The sequence below is a fragment of the Mustela nivalis genome (assembly GCF_964662115.1).
Source record: "Mustela nivalis genome assembly, chromosome: 12".
NCBI lineage: Eukaryota > Metazoa > Chordata > Mammalia > Carnivora > Mustelidae > Mustela > Mustela nivalis.
Window position 1 is genome coordinate 73,986,439 of NC_139031.1, and position 23,575 is coordinate 74,010,013.

Below are 23,575 nucleotides of genomic sequence, written 5' to 3' on the forward strand. Positions count from 1 at the left end.
AGACTATGAACTCTGAAAAACAATCTGAGGGTTTTGAAGGGGCGGGAGGTGGGAGGTCGGGGTACCAGGTGGTGAGTATTATAGAGGGCATGGATTGCATGGAGCACTGGGTGTGGTGCAAAAATAATGAATACTGTTAAGCTGAAAATAAATAAAAAATAAATTAAAAAAAAAACTTATGATGGAGACAAATTAGGTCTTCTACGTTTGTGTGGGCTATGGTAGGAGGTCTTGATGAGCTGTGTAGTCAACCAAGTGGTTATTATCCTTTTGATCTAGAATCATGACATTTCAATAAAACAATACAAGTGGCTACATTAGGATTGTATTTGAATCTCCTAGACTACCTTCTGGCTGACCTGACATTCTAGGGATTGCTTCAGTAAAAAGGATACCTCATGTCTGTGAGTGGATGGGGTAGAATCCTGGGTTTTAATGTAAGTGTATATAACCTTATCTAAATGCATATAACCTTAACCTTTTTACCGATAATTATACATGACACAGCCAAGAAGAGATGATCTCTTTCTGGGAACAAGCATGTTTAGTAACTGAACAACCTTATTAACTATGTGGACCAGGAGGAGGTAGAGGGGAGATAGAGTCAGAAATGTTTTTGATTCAATTTTGAAAAGGCCCTTGTCATGCTCGATGATACCTTTCAACAGTATGGGGTATTGAAGATCTATTGCAAACCTCTATGGTCAGCCCATTTTCAGGTAGCTTTTGTGATATAAAGGGCACCATTGTTAGACTGAAAACAATCCTTAAAGTCACAAACACGAAGAGATTTTTTTCAAGGGCCATAATGGTGTGGCTCGAGTTAGCAGATCTGACTGGAACAGCAACCCCATGATGTGAACAGGTGTCAAAAGAGGTAAGGCGGTACTGATACCCCAAAGAAGTGATCAGAGGTGTGACCATCACTTTGCTATGGAAAAATTTGTCAGTTCCAGGCCTGAATCCTGAGTCTTGCATGCTTGGTAAACTCTGCATCTGCAAAAGAGTCCTTTACTTTATGCCCAGTGTGTGATGGCAGATTCATTGCTATAGCGGGCAGAATGAAGGGTCCATGCAGCATTTTGGCAGTCTGTCCTATGCAATCTCAATTGTGTGCGTAATTCTCTTTGATCTTTTCAGATCACGAGTCCTTAATGCAAGTATCTACATGAGTGACCCAGATGATTTGATCAGTTGAGATTTGTTTCTGGAATTTGTTGTCACAGAGAGGAGTAAATTTGATGTGTTAAGTCTATAGTTTTCCAAGTGGCAGACCAAATAGTGTATTGACGCTTGGTGATAGCTCAAGAGTTAGTGGTGATCTAATAAGATTTATCAAGATAAGTACTGGCCACAGCTATGAAAGTGGCTGTGGGTTTAGCCCACTAGACCAAACAATTTTGTAGGTTTTCAGTTATGTGTACTTGGTGCTGAGATAGGACAGCTACAGCTGCTGGTGGACACCCACTGGGTTTCCATTTTTGCAAACCATCAGTGAATCAGACAGAACATAGAACATAGACATACCGTAACATAGACATAACGTAGAACTTAGATAAACCAAGGACTAGAGCCAGTGGGTTCATTTTTGGAGATAGAGTAAGAGACAAAGTTGCCCCAAAGGGGTATGCTGCCATTTTTTCACGTGAGATTGAGATGCTGCTGGGCAGGACAAACCATATTCTTGAATATATCACTTATATTTGATAAGTGAGACTTATTAGATCTTTGCCACCTTGCTGACCCACCGTCAATGTGACCATCGGGCTATAGACTCACAAGATGTGCACAGGAATGGCTTTCAGTTTTGACAAGAACTCAGCTATAAGCTATAGCTGCTTTTCAGAAGGGCTATACCTGGTAGCCATATCAAGGTAATGAATCTAAAATCCCCAAAGATGCCTCTGGGGCAGGCTCCTTTCCATTGTTGAAGTGTTTAATTGTCAGAACCAGCAATCACTGAGAATTCTGTCCCAAATTGGTCATTAGGGCTGTGAGGCCACAAAGGTGGAGAGCATGATTCAGCTTACTGAAGACCAGGTAGCCTGTTCAAGTGAGGCCATGCAGTCTCCAGTAGCAGAGCATCTAAACAAGTGCTGGACTGTTCCTGCATGACTAGCCGATAGAGTTAGCATTACAAATCTGGTCACATCGTCTCAAGAAACTTTACTTACATAGCAGTTTCCTGAATTTTGGTGGTGGGGGGGGGTGTTATCAGCCACCTTTGTTGGCAGAAGTTTGACAATAGAGGCAATGCTGTTGAGACTGAGACTTTTGACTCGACACTGACATTGTATCATTTATGTCATGACACATTTCGGCACCGGCAAGTAGAGACACTTGTGTGTAATCCTGACACAGACATTTGTTGCAAATGGCAGAGGAATTAGGAGCCCTTGCAATGCCCTGCTATCTCTCCTTTCCATGGGACTGCTCTTGACCAGGGGAATCACTGCTGGTACTTAGGAGACGAGGATGTGTATGCATGTACCATCAATTCCTTCTAGATTTCTGGATGTAGAAGCAACAACAGCAGCTTCTTGGATAGTCCTGAAGAACTCATTACACAAGGTCCCATTATCTTAGCTTCCCTGATGAGAACCTTCTTAACCCCCATTAATGGAATTCACATGTTCGTCTCCTGTCACAGGTTCTGGTAGGATGGTCATAAATGTTTGAATCCTTCCCCTCCTCAAGGCTACATAACTGATGTAGATGGTTGTGCCTGGCCTTCAGTCCCTCTTGGTGTCAGAAAAACTAATCATCTTTCTCCATAAAGCAGCCAAGGTCAAGAGAGATGAGGAGGAAGAGGTTAAGGGTGCAAAAAGAAAGAGTTTCTGTGACCATAGCAAGCAAAAGCATTTGCTTTTGTTTTTAAGCAGTGCTGCTCAAGCAAACTTCCAGTGTTTGGGTCCACCTAAAACCCCATGTTGCATGGCAAGGTTATCATTCCTGACATCATTTTTCAGTGTTAGGACTCCTTCTTGTCCCAGTCCCAGCCGTATTGATTTCAGACTGACACTGGAAGTGTTTTGTCTTTTATTGATTTAGGCTTGACTTACATATTGGAGCCTTTTTTAAAATAAGGGAATCTACCTTATTTCTTGTTCCTTTTTCATAAATCTAAATTATTGCCTTGTTTTAAAATAAAGGATTGGGGAAGCTTCTAGGGTGGGGCTGATCATATTAACTTATTAAGATTCCTTTGGGTCAGTTTCTCATTCTCCAGTGATCTTCCACATAGTAAGAGCCCCAATGCTCGTCAGCCCCTCCCTAGACTTCCTGTGGAGGTTTTCTACTCATTTTCAGGGAAATCTGCTAAAGAGGGCCAAAGCTCTGTTATTGCCATGGGGACCCACTACAAAATCTCTGAGACCTTTTACTGTCATCTTTGAACACATCCAAAGTTGGCATGATAGAGCACAAGGGGTGTTTAGCACAAGGATGGCCCAGCTCTTGCCATTCTTAATAATCATTGACTCCTGCCACATCATCTCCAAAGAGAATCTGCCAAAATATAACAGTTCACCTAGTTTCTGGCCATAAGTGGTTTCTGTTTTTTCTTTAAGGGTCATTGTTGGTGCATGTCTCTGTAACCTCTTGTGAAAGGAGGTGAAACCTTTTCCCATCAGGTTGTATTTTAGTACTACTTGTTACCAAGGAGCACACCTGCAATTGATGACCTGATTGGTGAGGAAGTCCCCAGAGAAGGATTAACAGCATCCAGGCTACCGTTCAGGCAGCCGAACCATGAACTCTTGGAACCACTTCCCAGAATTCAGCCTACAACCACCTCCCTGGTTCCTTTCCACTTCCAGGCAGTGAAATGGAGAGCTTTAACTGCCTTGTTGATCATACGGTTTGGTCACCATGTTCATTGCTAAGTCTCATGGACTTTGCTCATATCTTGCTAAACAATGTGTGAGGCTGTCATACTTATTCTACTAAAAAGACACCTGTCAATTTTCCATCCTCATCAGCAAAACAGCGAGGAACTACAATGGTTATGAAATTGCACTATATTTGCTAGCCAACAAATTAGCCTGCATACGTTTATTGACATTTTGAAGAAAGGAGTCTCCTGGGTCAGAAATAAAACAAGTCTATTATTCACAGCAATAGCAGTGGCCAAAATGAATGCTTATTTTGTTTCCTCAGGCCCTATCTCCCACAGAGTGAGGTGGCCTAAGTGATACACAGTGTGTTATGTTGCAGAAATGAGCGCTTAGATTGGGGAATCTGAATCTTTTCTAACAGTCAGGAAGCATGTCTGCCATTGGCTCTGCAGGGGGAGACAATATCAGGGCTGCAAGCAAACTTTTCTTGTGTTCTTCCAAGGCTTTTTGTAATATAAACAGCTTTGAGAAGATTGTGTACCATGAAGGGCAATTAATGTCTTCCTCAGAAGACTTGCAGAAACACGAGAGACCCATGGAGAATGATCTCCCATTGTCAGTATACTTAGACTTCTCTTGCCTGATTTGATTTTGTGATTCCCTCTTTGTGAGGGCATTGTTTTGTAATGAAGGAAGCATTCAGGCCCCAGGAAAGATTTTGAGGAAAAGTGATTTTTATTTATTTGACAGAGAGCCAGAAAGAACAAAAGCAGGGGAAGGGGAGAGGCAGAGGGAGGGGGAGAAGGAGAAGCAGGCTTCCCACCAAGCAAGGAGCCTGATGTGGGACTCAAACCCAGAACCCTGGGATCATGACCTGAGCTGAAGGCAGACACTTAACAGCTGAGCCACCCAGGCTCCCCAGGAATTACAAGTATTAATAAACTATAAAGTGTTTCCTCCTCTTGCAGTACCTCCTTCATTGTTATTTTATAACCATAAAATTGAAAGCTTGAAAAGATTCCTGAAAACAGTCACAGGAAGCATGGTGGAGGATAAAGTCTTTCTCCCTGAGAAGGTTGAGTGCACCTCTTTTTGTTTTGAATAGCAATTTTAATTGCCATAATAATTTAAAAAATCATTTCAATGAAAATTTAAAATGCTATGGAAAAACTGAAAGAGCTGTGCAATGGTACAGCCAGGTACCCACCACCTAAATTTTACTGTATTTGATTTATTACCTATCTTTCTAAATCTCTATCTCTCTATTCATTTACCAATAAATCTTTGTTGATGCATTTCAAAATAAACTGCGGGATTCAATACATTTCACAACTAAACACTGCAGGATACGTATAATTGATGAGAGAATTCAATATTTTCAGTTTTTTTCTAAGGGACAATGTTCACATAGAGTGAAATGCCCACATAACAAGTATACAATCTTATGAACCCTTGGAAAGTGCATATTCTTGTGTCACCCCAAATCCTATCAAAAAATAGAATATTAACCTCATCCCTGAAAGTGGACTCATGTCTTTTTGCATGAAATTAATCATCATCCTCACCCCCTAGAGGAAACTACTGTAGTGATTTTTTTAAACCGTAGATTTGTTTTATCTGTTTTAGAACTTCATATAACTTTAATTACACAGTATATAGTATTTTGTGTAAATTTTCTTTCACTCACAAAACATTTTTGAGATGTATCTACCCTGTGTTAATCGGTGGTAGATTCCTTTTTATTCAGGATTAGTATTCTGTTGTGTGGATTTGCCAAAATTTTTTACCGTTTTCCTCTTGATGAATCTTGGGCTATTTCCAATATGTAGCTATGAATAAATCTGCTATTAATATCATTAGACAAGTCTTACTGTATCTCCCATTTAAAAAATGTGTTGTGCCTGGCTCTGTGGAGTGAAAATGGTTGTAAAGTATCTTAACTGTTATATCATTTAAGATCTGGCTTATCTTATATATATATGTTTATTCCTGTCCTAAAGTCAAACCTTATTTGGTATTTTCCTCCCAATACACTGGCTGTGTCGGATTTTTTTTTACGGGTTTACTTTTTTTGGCTTTTCTCAGTGACTATAAAAATGTGTCTTCAGGGTTTTTTGTTTATTTCTTTTTTTGTTGTTCGTCCCATCATCACTCATGGGATACTATCTGATAGACATCCTGCCTGGGTTTGGTGCTTTGTCAAATTAGATGCTGTTTCTTATGTCAGAAACTATCTGGTTTATTAGTACACGACACATGAACATCATTCACAGACACATACCATTATCCAGTGTGATGAGAACATTACACAGGGTCCCTTGGAGTACAGAGAAGGGAGTGCAATAAGGCTGTGACAGGGAAGGAGAAGCTTCTGGGGGAAGTTGGTTTTTAAATAAATTCTTGAATTTAGAACTCAGAAAAATCATTTGTATGGCATTTTTATGTCATACTTGAGTAAACTGATATCTAGAGAGGTTCCCTTCTTTGTCTAAGAGAAGGTTAGGTAGAAATTAAAAACCCATCTCCTGAGTTTCAATCCGGTGTTCTCCCTTCTGAAATGTGGCATTTCAGTACATTTGCATAAGCAATAACAGCCTACCATGTACTAGGCCTGGAGCCATGTTTTGGGAATTTTATAAATGAATAAGCTACAGTTCTTGTCATCTATAAGTCTCAGTTAGTGGTGTTAAGTACACACACAGACACAGACACACACACACACACACACAAATGTGTAAGTACATATATATCCTACCTTCTCAATAAGAGGAGCAAAATCCCATGTGAACAAAGAGGACACAACATCTAAAGCCCTAGGATGCTAATAACATGATTTTATAAAGTGTTTTCAGTGTTTTTTCAAATCATAGCTTTAGGATCACTAACAGGCCTCTTTCCCTTCTCCCCTCTGGAACATATTGAATTAAATCTTCTCAAGGAAAGATCATAAAAATCTCAGATTTCCTTTCTAGTTTATTCCTGGTACCCTAATGCTCTTTCCCACAATACACTGTAAGCTCCTTGAGGACAGTTTGTGTCCTCAAGTTTAGTCCTGATCCTGCAGTGCCTTGGGGCTTAATAAACACTGGAATTATCAATGAAATGCCATCTGGTCAACATGAGACTCCAGGCAAACTTCTTCAGAGTGAGAGAGTGAGAGCACTGAGGAGAGGTGCGGTCTGCCCTCCCGCAGGCACATCATCTCAGTGCAGGCAAGGGAAAGTGAGATGGTGGTGTTCGTGTGATGTTTTTCACATACGCCTTTCCCTGTAGCCTGAAAACTTGACTGAAGTCTTGGACTTCAGACTTGGATTTCTCCACTCAAATGAGAGAAAGCACAAAAGTTGCCTTATTTTTTTCTGACAGATACTCAGGCTTTACTCACTTTTATTTTCTCATTTCACTTCTCTACTTCAGACACACATCGGTTTGCACCTAGGATTGGCCCCTCTCCTATTTCCTTTATTTTAAAATACTCCTAGTTCTCTTCATTGTTATTTTATTTGAAAGCATGGTCCCCCACTCCATTCTAGCAGACTCCAGAAAGTTTTTCCTGACTTTCACAGTGCAACATTGAGAGAAATCTCTTCTCTTAATTCTCTTTTTCCCCATTAAAGAAGTACTGATTTTAATAGGCTGCGCTTTGAATGTAATATGCAACAAAAGTCAGCAATGATATAGCTGAGATAAATTTTTGATTTATTATCTAAGATGACTTGTTTTTAATCTTTAGACGGTATATACCCAACAGATTTTCCTAAAACATGTCAACAAACCCAAAGGATCTTGTGTCTTACTGCTGTTCTCCTTATTTATTTCTGCTGTCCTTCTTACTACGTATTCTATGCATCTTGTGAATATATAGCTTCTGTCAGTTCTCATGTCCAAAATTCATATGGCAAGGTCATCTGTTTCAGCACCCAGGTCAGATATCCCCTTAGGAAGGGTCTGGTCTCGGTGATTTCTTCACTAAAATATTTTTTTTGTGAAGCTGTATTTTTTGGTTATCTATTGCAATCATGTGTTTGCCTCTATTTTTGGATTGTCTGTCTTATTTCCTGGCCATCAAAAGCATCCTTCAGGGTAGGGATGCTATCTGTTTTTTATCTGCCACTCTCCTTTAAATGTAAAATCCTAATCACAACTGGCAGGTATGTAGATTAAAATGATTTCCAGAACTTTCCTTCTGGACTCATAAGATCCTAAAATCTTAGTGGAATTTGAATGAGTTGATTTTGCTTCAATGTTTTTTTCTTCATAGGAAAAAGAAGATCATTTCGAATCTGTTCAACTGAAATCCTCAAGATCCCCAAATATATGAAAAGACAGTGCTGTAGCCTTCAGACTAATGAACACAGAAACCTGATCTCTAGTTCTACAGGACTGTAGCTTAGACCCTGTCTTCATATCCAGCACGTTGGTGATCTCACAGAGGGCCATGCCGCTGAAAAGGGAAGGAGGTTGAAACGTTTGATTGCCTTATCACATGGTCAAGTATTTTGCCAAAAATGCAAAAGCAAATGGCTTGGGTCTCAACGGAAGATGAAACTCAACTCAGGAAGAGATTAATCTGTAAATAGACATAACTGAAAACCGAGGTTAAGCCCACCAGCGCACTGCTGATGCATGCCATATAATTAATGGGTAACTTTTATTCTTTATAACTTCTACATAAAAAGTGTGCTTTGGAGGGCAGATATGAGCATATGCATTGTGATTCTATTTATGTCTTTTCTTTGTTTATAGTTTGGGGGAAGATTTGAAAAATTTTAAGGTATAGTTTTTTTCCCATTATTTATTTTCCTGACAGACCTTAAAACATCTTTTCTATTAAAAAATGGTGAACAAAGAAAGACAATAAATTTTTCATTTTTCCATAGGGTCTTTCTTGATTTCAGAAGCCTAAGTAAGCAGTAACCTTTCAGGAAGAATAAACATGTAAACATGTGTTTGGGTTATCTAAACTTACATTTGCCTTTGGAATTTCATCCTTGTTGGAACTGGTAAGAAGGGCTTGACTGAAAGACTTGAAGGAATATTTAAAAAAAAAAAAAAAAGGCAAAGAGAAGCCTGACTTTCCATTAAAACAAACAAGCTGATGGTATTATGGAAATCAAATGGTTTAAGACCATTTATGTAATGCTGGAAGTACAATTTCAAATGAGTGAGAAGTCTTGTTTATCAGATGACATGCAAAACCATGAAGAAGAAAGTGGGATGGCCTGTGTATAAATATACATAACTGTGCAGAGGTATTGGGATAATTTCATGGTTCACAGAAAATGGCAGTGGGACACTGGCCCTATATCAAGCATCAAAGTTACATGGTTATTTTTCTGCTAAGACATTGAAGATTATGACTTCCATAGAAGTTTTTCTTTTTGAGTAAATAAGGACGGAACTCAATTTTGGGAAACTGCATTTAATTGTATTCATAATAAGAATGTGGTTGTACCATAAGTAATTAGGAAATACGTGTTGTTCTTACTCAAAAGTGATCCAGGTAATTGTGATACTTCCTCTGATGGATGGGTTACAAGAATTAGCACGACTTGAATATTATCTGTTGAAAGAAGTTTGAATGAAGTTGGCTCTAACTAATTGTGTGTAACCTCTCTTGTTTTAGAACTGGGAAAGAGGGGAGTTTACTGACCACTGATGATCTAAGGTGCTCTGGTTTGTTTTCAATAAACAGTAATCTTTGTAGATCGTAATCTAGAATTTTTTTAAAAAGACTGGTGATTGCCTGAGAGGCAGGCCATAGGGGCAGGGTTTGTGTAAGATTTGCCCCAAGCCTTTCAAGGACATATGACTTGTAACTTTTGATTTGGCAGGTGATGTCTTTATTTTGGTGGAAAGTGGGAGAAAATAAATAATTGCAGTTACTCGACTGGTGGGTGAAACCCTGAACCATCATCCTATTATCATTGGATGAGTGTTCGTTTTTGTGTACATCTTTGCTGTGGGATTCATCAGTGTAGGTGAGATTGCCATGATTTTGTTGTTTGTCATGAAATTCAGGGAGGGCGTCACTTAGCATCAACCTTTTTCACATTCAGTTTCTTAAATCTTGCTTTTTAATAAGAAATTATTACAAGAAATTATTTCGGCATTGCTCACATTTATCCTGGTAACTGTGCAGATGAGCCTTTCCCATCTTCATCAAAATTTAAACTGAAGAATGACAATACATGGGAGATGCTTCTTTTCAGAGGAGCCCTGGCAAAGGTGTCCAGGCTGGACAGAGCTAGGAGGTTCCACATAGTCACTTGTCACCTCTCTTCATCTTCGGCTGTGTTCCATGTGTATGTACCAAGCCATAGAGATAATTGGGATTTGCTCCCAGGTAGCTTCTTTCTTCTCCTGTCACTGGACTAAAATCTCTGACATGTCAAAAAATGCCTTAAATTTTAATGAACTCTCTGAAAATGTAGTTTCTATTGAAGAATTTATTTTATTTCTAATTTTAGATATATAAAATAGATTTTGCCAGCTCAGTCCCATCTTTGGAAAGGAGCTGCCTTTCCCCCTTTGGATCCCAGTGATCTGTCATTTTATTCCAAGCACTGACGAAGTATGAAAGAAATAATATCATGAGGAGAATATTCAGACCAATCTTGGCTATAAAATTCACTGTAATTTTATGTCTTGCCTTTGTGGAGCTTAGTGGAATGTTGAAGGCATAAACAAATTAATCATGTTTCTGTGACTTTTAATAGACATTTGTTGTTTTTCTTCCCCCTCATAAATGGTAGGAGAAGTTCTAGGTTATTTTTCTAAAAGGCACAGGTTTTGAAGCCTTAAATACTACATTAAACCTACTGTCGCCTATAATATCTCCTAGCACTCTGTCAAAATATATTTAAATCGCTTCTCCACTGGATGAGACAATGTCTTCTATGGATAAATTACATCATGCTATTTAACAATGTTGAGCAATTGGATATGTGTCCACTTGATTTAAAAGAATGAATTTTATTCCTGTTGACTTTTCCCCTTTTTGGTTACTAGTAAATCAAGTCCTTTCCAGGATTAAAAATGTTTCATAGTATTTTTGTGTAAAGTTTTGTGATTATTTTCTCCCCAAGGAGAAAAGATGGTTTAAAGGGTGATGTGGAGGAATTGCTTGGCTCCAGTCATTCATGAACTGGAGTCTCTAGGTTCCCAGGTGATGCGTCATGATTGACTGATTCTTCAGGACAGATTGGGTCAACTGTCTTTTGACATCTATTAGTAGAACTACTTCATGTGGCTCTTGGTGATTCCTAATGAAAGGTTTATGTGCAGATCATTTCTCTCTTCTTCTTGAAAGTAAATTTCCTGGAAGTTGGAGTGGGAAGATGACTTCACTGGCAAGTTTAAAATCAGTATATTGCTCACATTTATCTTTTTTACACAGATGATATGTAGAGTAGGTCTTCCTCTTGAGAGAAAATACCCTCACATCTCTTATCATAACTATGGATGTTAGCTCAGATTTACAGGATGAAGTCCTAAATTCAGGTTGCCCTAAAGAAGATATGCCATGGTGAGTAGACTTTAAAACAACAACAAAAAAAGAACCCCCCCCCCCAAAAAAAAAAAGAACCAAACAGCAAAAAAAAAAACAAAAACAAAAACAAAACAAAAAAACAACCCAACATCTGAAGTATTCATTGAATGTTAAATGGATTTCACCCTCACATTGACTGGCTAGAGAAGACACCCTTGTTTCTTTTAGAAAGACACCTTTCTTTTAGAGAAGATACCTTGTTTCTTTTAGCTTAACATTTTCAGATGAGTTCCTTTTAGAATTATAAATGAAGGAAGTAAAGCTTGAAGATGGGGACAAATATTTGAAAATTGATAACACTATTGTAGTGGATATTGATATTACCATCGCAATTGATACTACTATTGTAGTTGTCTAGATCAGAGAGACCAGCAAACTTTTGCTGTAAAGGACCAGGTAGTAAATATTTTCAGCCTTGCAGGACATGTGGTCTCTGTTGCAAGTCTGTAGTATGAGAGCAGCCACAGACAATAATGTAAACCAATGGGTGTGGCTGCATGCCAATAAAATTTTATTTATATACATGGAAATTTGAGTGTCATTTAAATTCATTTGTCATGACATATTCTTCTTTGATTCTTTCCTCTACTTTTAAAAAATGTGGAAGCATTCTTGGTTCACAGGCCTTCAAAAGACGGTGCTGGACTAGGATTTGGCCTGCGAGCTATGGTTTGTAGACCATTAGTTTTAATCACTACCACCCACAAACAAAATGATGCAGAAGAATCTGATTTCTTAGGTGCTTAGCACCTCAAAAGTTTCTCAAGTCTCTAGAAATGTGCAGGAAGGAAATAACCCATCACGCTCCTTTGATGATGTAATTACCTACACTAAGGCAAAGCCAGATACTCTTCTGCATTTCTCTTGTAGTTTTGGGACTCAGTTCTGGATATTGACTAGCAAATGATAAAGCTAGGGTATGTGAGTGGGTTCAAATTCAACCAGCAAGATTGATTTACACACCTTTTCTTGTTGGGATTTGTGTAATAGTTATTGCTAAGATAACTGGATTTGGAGATACTACTCAATCTTATATATAGATCCATTTAAAGTAACCATACTATCCCCAAGTAGGGGCTGTTGATGTATACAAGTAGTTTCAGCATAAAATCTTGAATCCCAGCTTGAATCTTGACCAGAGAGGCTCACCTGATCCATTTGCCTGCATCCAGGCAAGCACACACCTCCATCCACACACGTTTACCAAATCCTATTTTAAGACCTACTGAGCTACAAAAGACGGGATTCCTTTAATGATGGTGGCTTGAGAAATGGGCCTCTAATTTCCTTGAATAAAATGTCCCAGTTCGGCTTTTAATCTGTTGGAATTTTCATCTTATTAATGAGTCTTAGAAGAAGAGCTCTGTCTACAATAGCTTGTGGGTATCAGTAGTTTTGGTGTGGAGTGCAACAATTCTTCCTTTATCTCAGATGGCTGCTTTTAGATTACATTGTTTGGGTGAAGTAAAAGAGTTAAGCCAGTGGGAGTTCTATAAACCTCAACTTTGTGTCACAAGGCAGGGGTGATCATGGCCTTCTTCACAGGTTTGGACCTTCGTTATTAGAGCTATGGCGGTTAGAACCCACACTGCTGTTCCATCTTCCTCACACCTCACTTTTCTTGGCTTCTCCAGGCTTATAGCGAAGAGCTTGGGGACCTGAAGCTATCATGATGGCTAAGTGAGGAAAGCAGGGGCTAGCCCAGGGAAAGTGGAGGTGAAAGTTGTAAAAGTGCACTGTCTGAATCACCTCTTTCCTCAGCTTCTTTCTTAATCTGTCCCTTGTGTGGTCTGCCAACCAGCTTGCCCCACAACTTGAAAATGGGACTTTTTTATATTACCATGATGAATCTGAGTGGGCAAGAGGATCTAGTAGTATTTAAACTGGAGAGGACCCAGAATGCTTCAGAGACTGTAAACACTCTGAATGCCAATGGTTGTCACCCATAGCATTAGGTTCTGATATGTTAATAAGTAGGGCAGATCGTCCTGCTTGACCTCCTGAAACTCAGGAACAGTTTGCAAAGATGGATCCGCTCAACCGGTTTTATATTCTGGAAGGATGAAATGTTCTTACCAGAGTTAAAAAAAAAAAATTAAAACCTATTTGTTCGAAATGGCTTATGTAAAAATTGTTTTATAGTTGCTGTTTTCCCATACATACTCTGAATGTTTTTCCAAAAAATTATTTCTAGGGATCACATGTTAAGTCAGGCTCTTTCCAATAGGAAACAAGGCTTAGGACAAGGAAAGAGAAAACGACAAGAACTGTCAGTTACTCTGTGTCCAGTGCAGGCAGAGTGTGAAAGGTACAGTGGCCCCGTAGGTCAAAACCCTTCTCCCCAGTCCAGTGTTCTCAAGATTCAGCCATGTCCTCATTGCCTTGTTTAAGAAGATCCATGATCAGTTTGATTGTTTTAGGCATCAGCTGTGTCTCTGAACCGCCCATCTGACACAGCCTTCCTCCAACTGTCACATCCCATCAGTGGATTATGTTTATTCTCCCTCCCATCAGCCTAGCCTCAGTCTTTACCTTGAACAGATGCTCATTTGGGTTGCACGTATCTGGCACTCCCATCACTGTCCTCCACAGCAGGATGCTCTTCTGCCATTTACTGCCTTGAATCTACTATCCAGTCCTCCCCACCCATACCCCCAGTCCAGGTTCTTCCTTGAATATGAGTTTCAGAGACTGATTTGCACTGCTGTCTTTGAGCATCTGGTGACTTCTGGATGGATTGGTTCCATTGCTGACCCAAATGCATTCAGAAGGAAGGAGAGAATTTCAAACATCTGACTCCTCACTTTATGTCCTCCAAGCCCACTCCTGTTGGCTGTGTGCCATTGCTCACAATTGTTAGATTTTTTAAAAATAACATTGGTACATCCTAATGAACCAGGCCCTGATTATTGAGCCCATATGCCTTTTTCTTAAATTTGAAAGACAGAGATCACAAGTAGGCAGAGAGACAGGCAGAGGGAGAGGAAGGGAAGCAGGCTCTGCCCCATGCAGGGCTCGATCCCAGGACCCGGGATCATGACCTGAGCCAAAGGCAGAGGCTTTAACCCACTGAGCAACCCAGGTGCCCTCCATGTGCCCTTTCTATCCTTGAGTCTCCTCTTCTTTCCTCTCACAGTTTTCCTCAGTCACCCTTCTTCCATTAGCATCATTTCCTGTCTTTATGGTCCTTAAAGGCAGGAACTACATCACATCTTCTCTCTGTCATGGGCTGAAGAGGCCTCCCCACCCTCCACCCCCCCGCAAAGGATAGGTCTATATCCTAACCTCTGGAACCTGGGAATGTTTTTTTATTTGGAAAAAAAGACCTTTGCAGATAGGAACAATTTAAGGCTCTTATGATGAGATTATCCTGGACTATCCAGGTGGTCCCCAATGCAGTGACAACTGTTGTTATCAGAAGCACACAGAGGGGAAGCTAGACACACAGGAGGTGATGTGAAGATGGAGCCAGAGACCAGAGTGATGGGGCCACAAGCCAAGGAAGCTGACAACCCCAGAGGCTACAAGGGGCATGGGATGGCTTCTCCCCTAGAACTTTGGTGGGGGACAGCGCTGCCAACACTCTGATTTTGGACTTCTGGTCTCCAGAACTGTAAGAGAATAACTTTTCTGTTACTTTAAGTGATCCCATTTGTTGTAGGTTGTTAAATCAGCCGCAGGACATGAGTATGTTCTCTAGTCATGGTACATGGTGCAGGACCTGGCAGGAAGATGAGTTCTTAGTGAATTTTCCGACATTGAAAAACTATTTGTGACTGAAGGATTTACAAGGGGAAGTAGGAAAGTGTGGGTACGAATGAGCTAGTTTTACTTTATCCACAATTCCCCTGTTCATTCCTGCACTGAGCTTTGTAAAAATATTCAAGTTTAGTGACAAGCATGTCACTAAACATGAATGGGGACTTCAGAAATACCCTGGATGATAACATATCCTGCATTTTATTGCTCCATTTAGCTCTCATTGGTGAGGGTGTTTTTCCAATGGGTTGACAGGATGCTCTCCCAGCCTCCTTCCTAGTAACTTCCTGGTTAGTTTAAAATAGTTATATTAGGATAGTTTCCCATCTTTATGCTTTTGAAAATGAGAGCTATCCCGCCTTCCCTGGCAGGCCACAGTGCCTGCATTCAGAATGCAAGAACCCTCTCCTGACTATATCAGAGGCTGATTTGGGCAAATTCTGGGCTGCGGTACAGACGTGCTTAAAGAACCCCATATGTGTTGTCATCTGGCCACTGACATTGCCAGAGAGCTGTGGTCAGTGAAATTCTGACCTTTGTGATCTCCAAAATCCAGATTTGCTCAGAACTGTCTAGAAGGGTTACAGCTTGTGTTCAGAGCACACGTAGGTGTAAAGAGAAGCACAATAGAAAATTACAGCTGACATTAAAAGTAGAAATAATCTAAAGTCAACATATTATTCCAGTTTCTTAGAGTGACTGAAAAAGAATAAGCCATTATCCACCATGCTGGAAAACCTTGAAGGTTTTATTCTCAGTATTTTTACATTAATACAGATGCTTTTTATCTTGTGCTGAGAAAAACAATCTGTTACACATAATGTAACTTTAATATACAACATAGAAACTCATCCTAAATTAGTTACAACAAGGACCTACAAAAAACTTCATAGGAAAAAAAGTTACCTAATATTGCCACCATATTTTTGTTTAGACGGACCCTGTCAGACCCTGTCACCAATGCTCAGCTCTGTAAACAATGGTTATTTCCGTGTCCCGGGGAATCGTTAATAATAGGGGCGCTAAAATCAGCCTAAAAAGTTCTAGCACATCACTATATACTGTACAGTCCTCAAAAATAATTTATCGTACTGTTTCTAAAAAAAGGTACTAGGGTTCTTTTGCTCTGTTTCCATATTCCGGAGCTGCACGCGAGCACTTTTGTCTAACAGTCTAAAAACACGAGAACTGAACTGGAATTCACAATCACAGAGATGAGGTGGTGGAGTCAAGAACTTCTCGCCCATTGCACACCGTGGGGACATAGGTGCTGGCAGAAGCTGGAAAACAAAACAGGTCAGAAAATTCAGTGTTAGTCGAGTGAGCCACATAGGTGATGGAACAGATGATCTGTGAAGTGTGTAAACCTGGTGATTCACAGACCTGTACCCCTGGGGATAAAAATATATGTTTATAAAAAATAAAAAATTAGGGGCGCCTGGGTGGCTCAGTGGGTTAAGCCGCTGCCTTCGGCTCAGGTCATGATCTCAGGGTCCTGGGATCGAGCCCCGCGTCGGGCTCTCTGCTCAACAGGGAGCCTGCTTCCCTCTCTCTCTCTCTCTCTGCCTGCCTCTCCATCTGCTTGTGATTTCTCTCTGTAAAATAAATAAATAAAATCTTTAAAAAAAAAATTAAAAAAAATTAAGTTCAAAAACCCATTTTTTTTTTTTAATTTAACTTTGGAAAAAGATAAGTGATTTAATGCTGTAGTAGGCCAACCTTCTAAATGTGTTGTGCTCAAAATTCGTTTGTACCTGACACATACCTCCACTAATGTCATCCCTTGTGGAGAGTTCATAAACAGCATCATTGTTGAAAGGAGTTGCTTATGGATTTAAAATTAGCTCTGATAAGCTATACATTGGTTAAGATAGAATGTGCAAAACTGAGAGTTCTCTGCAAATTTCTTAAAGATTGTTAACTTAATTATGGTTTCTTTTTGTTTTTTTGTTTTTTTTTAAGATTTTATTTATTTGACAGAGAGAGACATCACAAGTAAGCAAAGAGGCAGGCAGAGGGAGAAGGCTCCCTGCTGAGCAGAGAGCCTGATGCGGGACTCAATTCCAGGACCCCGAGATCATGACCTGAGCTAAAGGCAGAGGCTTAACCCACCGAGCCACCCAGGTGCCCCAATTAGTTACAGTTTTAGGACCTCAATTACATTTGCTTTCTCTAGGTAGTCTCATGAGTCATCTGTGAACTCCACTGCCTTACAGAATGGCTTGATGCATTTTCATTGCTCAAGTGGGTGACCTCTGTGAACACTCCAGCAAGGGCTGGGGTGCTGAGAACTCAGATTCTTAACAATTTTCAGAAGGGGTGACGTTCCAAAGGCATGAGGCTCTTGTTAATGACAACAGTGATGACAGTGTCAGAGTGTGAGTATAATACGCATGTGTATATTCATTCTGTATATGGCATTTAGTTTTCATCAATGCAAGGCATATCTTATGTTACTTTAAAGGTTTTGTTTTTATGAGAAATCTACGTACAGCTTTATCTTTTTACTGAATTAGAACAACAACAACAACAAAGGCAAGGAGCCCCATTCTTCCTGGGCTGTGCAACTATGTAGCCAAGAGAATCAGAGATGACCTTACATTTCCTTTCAGAGCTGTCCATGTTGCATCCCTTGGCCTGTCCATGATGATATGCTTTGCCGAGAAGGAACTGATCCTCTTGGCTACCTGACCAAAGCCCAGGTCAAACTGATGTCAGCTGTCCCATTCTTTAAGTACATCGCTTGGTTAATAATCATATAAGCTCATTTCCTGCTGAAGTATTCATGCCTGATAGTGGAAATATTCTTGTCCCATAAAATGACATTTTTTTCATACGATTTTCTTTAAACACAAAGGAGAAACTAATTATAAACATTGAGATCATATGCTCAATCACCAATCTGGGGCACTGACGTCTTTCAGCAGGCTCCCCACCAGGGAGCCTACAACTCCTCAGTTTTACATTGATTTCTCTGCTAGGTGTGTAAGAAAAGCCATAAAGACAAGTCTCTGGGATTGTCTGAGGTTAAGCATAGTCCAGCGACACACTAACTCTTGGAGATATTGTTCCTTCGATCATTTGTAGGATCAGGTTTGATTTTCTTTACAGTATGATCCCACTAAAAATGTACAACTTTGGGAGAAAACATGTCTGTAGTGAAGAACACAGTGGGTGCTAGACAAATACTAGAGGGAAAATGATGATGATGATAATTTCAAATGTGAGGGTTTTCCTTTACTCCTTATGAAGTTTCCTCCTACTTATGTAACCCTCATGAAACCTACTTATGTAACCTTCATGAAAGCTAGGGGAAGGCAAGAGAAAGAACAAGGGGAGGTGATGTCCAGCCATCATTGGGTGGAAATGTGGGAGGCCTGCCAGGCTCCTCAATAGGTGGCTCTGCCTGTATTTTCACAATCAGGTGACCAAAGGGTAACTCTTAATCCCCGAACCTGTCCCCATTTTAGTCTTCCTTTTCTTCAGTGAATGGTCTCACTCTCCAGCCAGTGACCTGAGCTGGAAGTCTAACAGTTCTACTTCCTTCCTGTTTGGTGCTTCCTCCCATGTCAAACCAGTCATGTGCCCCAGTCAACTCACTCCCCACACCCGTCCACCCTTCTGTGCCTCCACCACCTTGGGCCAAGCCACCATCATGTGGCTCCTGGGACAGTTGTACCGCGGGCGTCTCTGTTTTCACGCTTGCTGCCCTGCCACACCTTCTCCATACGGCAGTGAGAGTTTATTTTGAAATGTCAGTCATTGCCCTGGGCTCCGCTGATGATCCCCTTTGTGCTCTCCTTCCTCCATATTTCACATCCCGGGGTGTGTCAGATCGTGCCTCTTTCTCTCTGCATTTGTTTCATTCTGTGATTTCTTCCCTCACTTTTTTTTGTGTTTGTCCTCTAGCATGGAAAATCCCAGCAAGGCAGACCTTGGCACCGCCTCTGTCAGGAATGTTTTTCCCTCTTCCCATCACATGTCTGGCTTCTTCTTGTCATCTGTGTCTGAAATATTGCCTCCTGAAAAAGGCTATCATCAGGCCACGTAATTTAAAGAACTGACTAGTTATTCTCTGCCACATTACCTAATTTTAAAGTAGATTTTTTTTCTGGCCTATTTTTGTTGTTGTTGTTAGTGTCTTAAGTCTATGAATACTCTTGACTAGAAAATATGCTAGGCTCTGTCTTTTTCATTATTTCATCCCAATTGCTGGTCACGGAATAGATCCTCTCTAAATATTCTCTGAATGACCATTTAATGGCTGCATTTCAAAGAACAGAAGTTGCGAGAAGGAAATAATTTTTCTACCTGAAGAAATGACCAGGAGATAGGAGGCATATGGGCAGCCTTCTTTTGGGACAGGTAGGCCTTTTTGCTGCTCCAACCACACTGTGACATTGACCATCCACTACCCCTGCAGAGAGAGCTGGCTCAGGCTGTGTACATCCTATGTACATCCATGTGGCAAGCATGATGCCTTGGACATTCTGACTAATCTCATCATCTTCTCCAGGATCAAATTTTATTATTTCTGTGCCCATTTTTTATTTTCTGAGCTTGACGAAGAATCCTAGGTCATGGGGGGGGGGGGTATATGTAGGAGAATCAGGGACTGATACGCTCATGCCCATCTGTGTTCATCTTGGATCAGTCTAATACCCTTCCCGTTGGCACTTTGGAAACCTGTGATATTCCCACACTATTCTGGAGCTCAGTGTCATGCTGTTCTTACGTTCGAGCTTACGATTTTTCTTGCTCACTGCATTCTAAATGTCTAAAAAATTCAGTGTATCTTGACTAGGTGGGTAGGAAGGACAGGGGCTACAGAGGTGGTTATGTGGAAAATCCCAAGTTATAGTTTCACATCAGGTTCCCTTGAACTCCCCCCCACCCCCATGTTGATACCATTATGGGAATCTGCAGAAGAACTTCAACTCACCTGCCTGCATCACAGTGACATTGAAGGGAATGCCCTATGTTAGAGTGTCCAAATTCTTTGCAAAGAAGATAAAACTCACAGCAATGGCAGGCCTTGATAATACACATCGCACAAACTCAAGGTTGTCTTACCAGGAATAATGACAGTGAAACCCTCCCCCACCCAGACTCTTTCCGTAGTCATTTCTTCCCTAACCACTTTTCAGTGTATTGAAGGGAATGGTAACTTGTGTTTTTCTGCTTCTCTTTTAGTGTTTCATCTGCAGCTTCTGCCAGTGCCTTTTATTTTATTATGTAAAAAATATCCTCATTTTTGTCCGTGCTGCTGAATATAGTAGAGGAAATTACTGTTTTATGAGTTTACTATCTCAATTACTTTGCCTTTCATAAATATTTTACATATGCCTCTCGTCTTAGCCCATCTGTTATTCCCCAAGGTAGTGAAATCTGGGGGAGAACAAAGTACTATCATTTCCATGTGTGTGTTTGTGATGAGCTTTTGCTATTATTCTAATGAAATTCTCATGAGGTTTTTAATGGTGTAAGTTTAGCCCATTTTCCTAAGTGCGGTTAAGCAAATTTCTATAATCCTAGTTTCTGTCAGAAACAAGAGGTATGGTGGCTTATTTGGGGCTTTGTCAGGGGTGGGGGTGGGGGAAGGCTGGCGGGTGAGCAGCAGTTGTTAGTCATTCCAGGCTAAAGTGGTGTGATGCAAAATGAAAACAGAAGATTGTAGAAAAGGACCCAATAAGCTCCACTGTTGATCACAAAGGGGCGATTCACACCCATCAGAAGGCAGATTTCACTTCACACACTTTGGGGAGGCATTGGAAATCAATGCAGCCAAGTGGCAGCTTTGTCTCGCACTGTGAAATCCATTTCTCCTCCACCTGTCATGCACAGGCTGGCCAGGCTGTGGAGAAAATGACCCCGTTTTTTCAGGGACCTGAGCCCTAAGTCAATGCTAAACATATTTATTTAATAGATTCTTACGGATGCCAAGTCTGTTAGTCATTTGAGTGGCTGAGACTTGTTTTCTGAGTGTGTTCCTCTAACTGTGTAATACAGCAGACTCAGGAAAAAAGGAAAACAAACATTTAAACAGAACAGACATTCTACTTTGTTCCCATCTGTTCTATTTCCTTGCTCCTGGTAACCCCAAATAATTTTTCCCAGCATGTTTGCTTATTGAGATATTTTAATGCTATGGTCATGGAATTCTGTTTCCAACATCCGTTTGTTGCTTTGTCCTCCTGCTTTGTTATCGAACCTGTTTTCTTACTCATCACCTTAATTTTATTTGGGCTGGGGCCCCGAGGTCCCATTCCAGGTGTTCTTCTGCTGATTAATACAGGTTATCTGCGCCAATGAGGACACTACTGTCCACTGTTTTGGTAGCCCTGCTATGTCAGATTTCACAGTGGAAGTTCTTAAGAAATGAGGCTAAGATTCTCTAGGTAATGGTCTTAAATTGTCAAAGGTAGATTTCAGAGGAAATCATCTTCATGATGATGTGGGATAAAAATCTACAGATCCAAGATCTGATTTCCAAATGTGGAGCTGGAGCTTATGAATGCAAAGCCTTCCTCATTCAGTGACTTATTTCTTGTGAGACAAGATTCATGGAAAGAGAAAATATGGCAGGCACTTTTTTATAACCCAAAATACAGTGTAATTCCCTTAGCAACAGAAATTCCACTCGGTCTCCGACTAAACACCCCAATCAACTGTGACCATGATATACTATCATGCTTTCTTTCCTTTTTAAAAAAAAAATATTTTTATTTATTTATTTTTTAAGTAGACTCAACACCCAGCCTGGGGCTCGAATTTGTGACCCCAAAATTAAGAATCACATGCTCTACCGACTGAGCCAGCCAGGCACCCCTGTCATGCTTTCTTTCCGGTCACGGTCACGTTCTGTTACTCTCTTCCTCCCTGAAGGCGTATGAAAGTGGAAGGGCAATAAATAACTTGAAAATGGAAGGACTTAATAATTTTTTGGTGCTATTCTAGTTTGCATTCTTTTGGCTTCCTCTTAGTTGCCCAACATCTCTGGGTTTATTGTTTGTTTGTTTGTTTGTTTTTGTTTTTCCCAACATCTCTGGTTTTTCCTCTTTCTTACTCAAATGTGTTTTCAGGCAAGGAAAGGAAGCCCCTTCACCCTGAAGCTCAAACAGCTGGTAAGAGATGTATGTGCTGCTTTGTCTAGGGATCAGTCAGGCCACCGGTGTCCAGCGCTAATAAAATAATGTCAGGCCCTGGATGACTCAGTCAGTTGGACTACTGCCTTCGGCTCAGGTCATGATCCCAGCGTCCTGGGATAGAGTCCCACATCGGGCTCTTTGCTCGCTGGGCAGCCTGCTTCTCTCTCTGCCTCTGCCTGCCACTCCGCCTGTTTGTGCTCTCTCTCTCTTTCTCTCTGACAAACAAATAAATAAAATCTTAAAAAAAAAAAAAAAAAAGTAAAATAATGTCCGGCATTCGTCCTCCCTTCTAGGGCAGCTCATCTTGTCAGCTTCACCTTCAAACTACGCACAGCATCTGAACACTTGACTAGCTTCCATCACTGCCACCCTGACAGGAACCACAGGGTTCTCAGTTACATAGCTTCCTCAGTTACATCTCTGTCTGCTTCCCATCCTCTGTCCTGCCCACAAGCCACAGTGTGGAGGGCAATGCTTTTACAGCTGGGTCATTATGTACCCTTGGAGCATGTTTCCCAGTTCTTTCAGAGAAAACAAGTGATTTCTAAGGTCCTCCGGCTCTGGCCCCTCTCTGTCTTCCTCTCCTCTTATTTTCATACTTGGTCATTTCCCTCTCGGACTTTCTGTTGTTCTTCCAGCTGTGGACTTTTGCATTTCCCCAGATACGGACAGGGCTCCCCTGTCCCCTTCCTGTCATGCATCTGGTCAAATGGTGCCTAATTGGAGAGGCTTTCTTTGTCCACTGTATAAAAAAGAGGGACCGTGTGTCCCCAGGTGGCTGTATTTGTCCTTGCTTCATGTTATTTTCTCCCTGTCACTTATCAAAACCTGACTTATTATGTATTCTCGGTTTGGCTATTTTTTTCTTTACATCCCTAGTGCCTAGAGCTGAGCCTCAGCCCAAAAGCTTCTTGAATGAAGGAGTAAATTATCCTTCAAATTGATCACAGTTACCGACTAAGAGTCCTTCTCCCAAAGCCTCTGACATTATTCTAGGTAGGGAAGATGTTAAAAAATTTTTCCTATATATAGGCATTTTCCCATTCTGAGGATATAGATATTTTCACTTATGAATGTTCTCCTGTGAATTTCACTTACTGGAAGGAGAAATAGTACAGAATAAATTGATGTGAGACTCTTTGCTTGCTTCAAGGAGCTGACCGTCTGAAGTCAGTGTATGAGCAGTATTTGACTATATACATATTTCCTTTTTAATTTAACATATCTACATAGTTGTGAGCATTGTACCATGTCCCCAAAGGTGTTAATAGATTTGGGGT

At 40.6% G+C, this 23,575-nt stretch overlaps 2 protein-coding genes across 3 annotated transcripts in view; one reads left to right on the forward strand and one right to left on the reverse strand.

The window, feature by feature from the left end:
• The window catches only part of ELAPOR2 (endosome-lysosome associated apoptosis and autophagy regulator family member 2), a 176,804-nt gene extending 167,254 nt beyond the window's left edge, over window positions 1-9,550 (forward strand). The window contains exon 22 of the mRNA XM_082693184.1: window positions 8,098-9,550. Coding sequence (XP_082549310.1) covers window positions 8,098-8,157 — 60 coding nt within the window. The 3' untranslated portion in view covers window positions 8,158-9,550. The remainder of the gene's footprint in view (window positions 1-8,097) is intronic.
• Window positions 9,551-15,881: 6,331 nt separating this feature from the next.
• The window catches only part of GRM3 (glutamate metabotropic receptor 3), a 226,234-nt gene continuing 218,540 nt past the window's right edge, over window positions 15,882-23,575 (reverse strand). For both annotated transcript variants that reach the window (XM_082694145.1, XM_082694144.1), the window contains one exon: window positions 15,882-16,427. In XM_082694145.1, coding sequence (XP_082550271.1) covers window positions 16,376-16,427 — 52 coding nt within the window. In that variant the 3' untranslated portion in view covers window positions 15,882-16,375. The remainder of the gene's footprint in view (window positions 16,428-23,575) is intronic.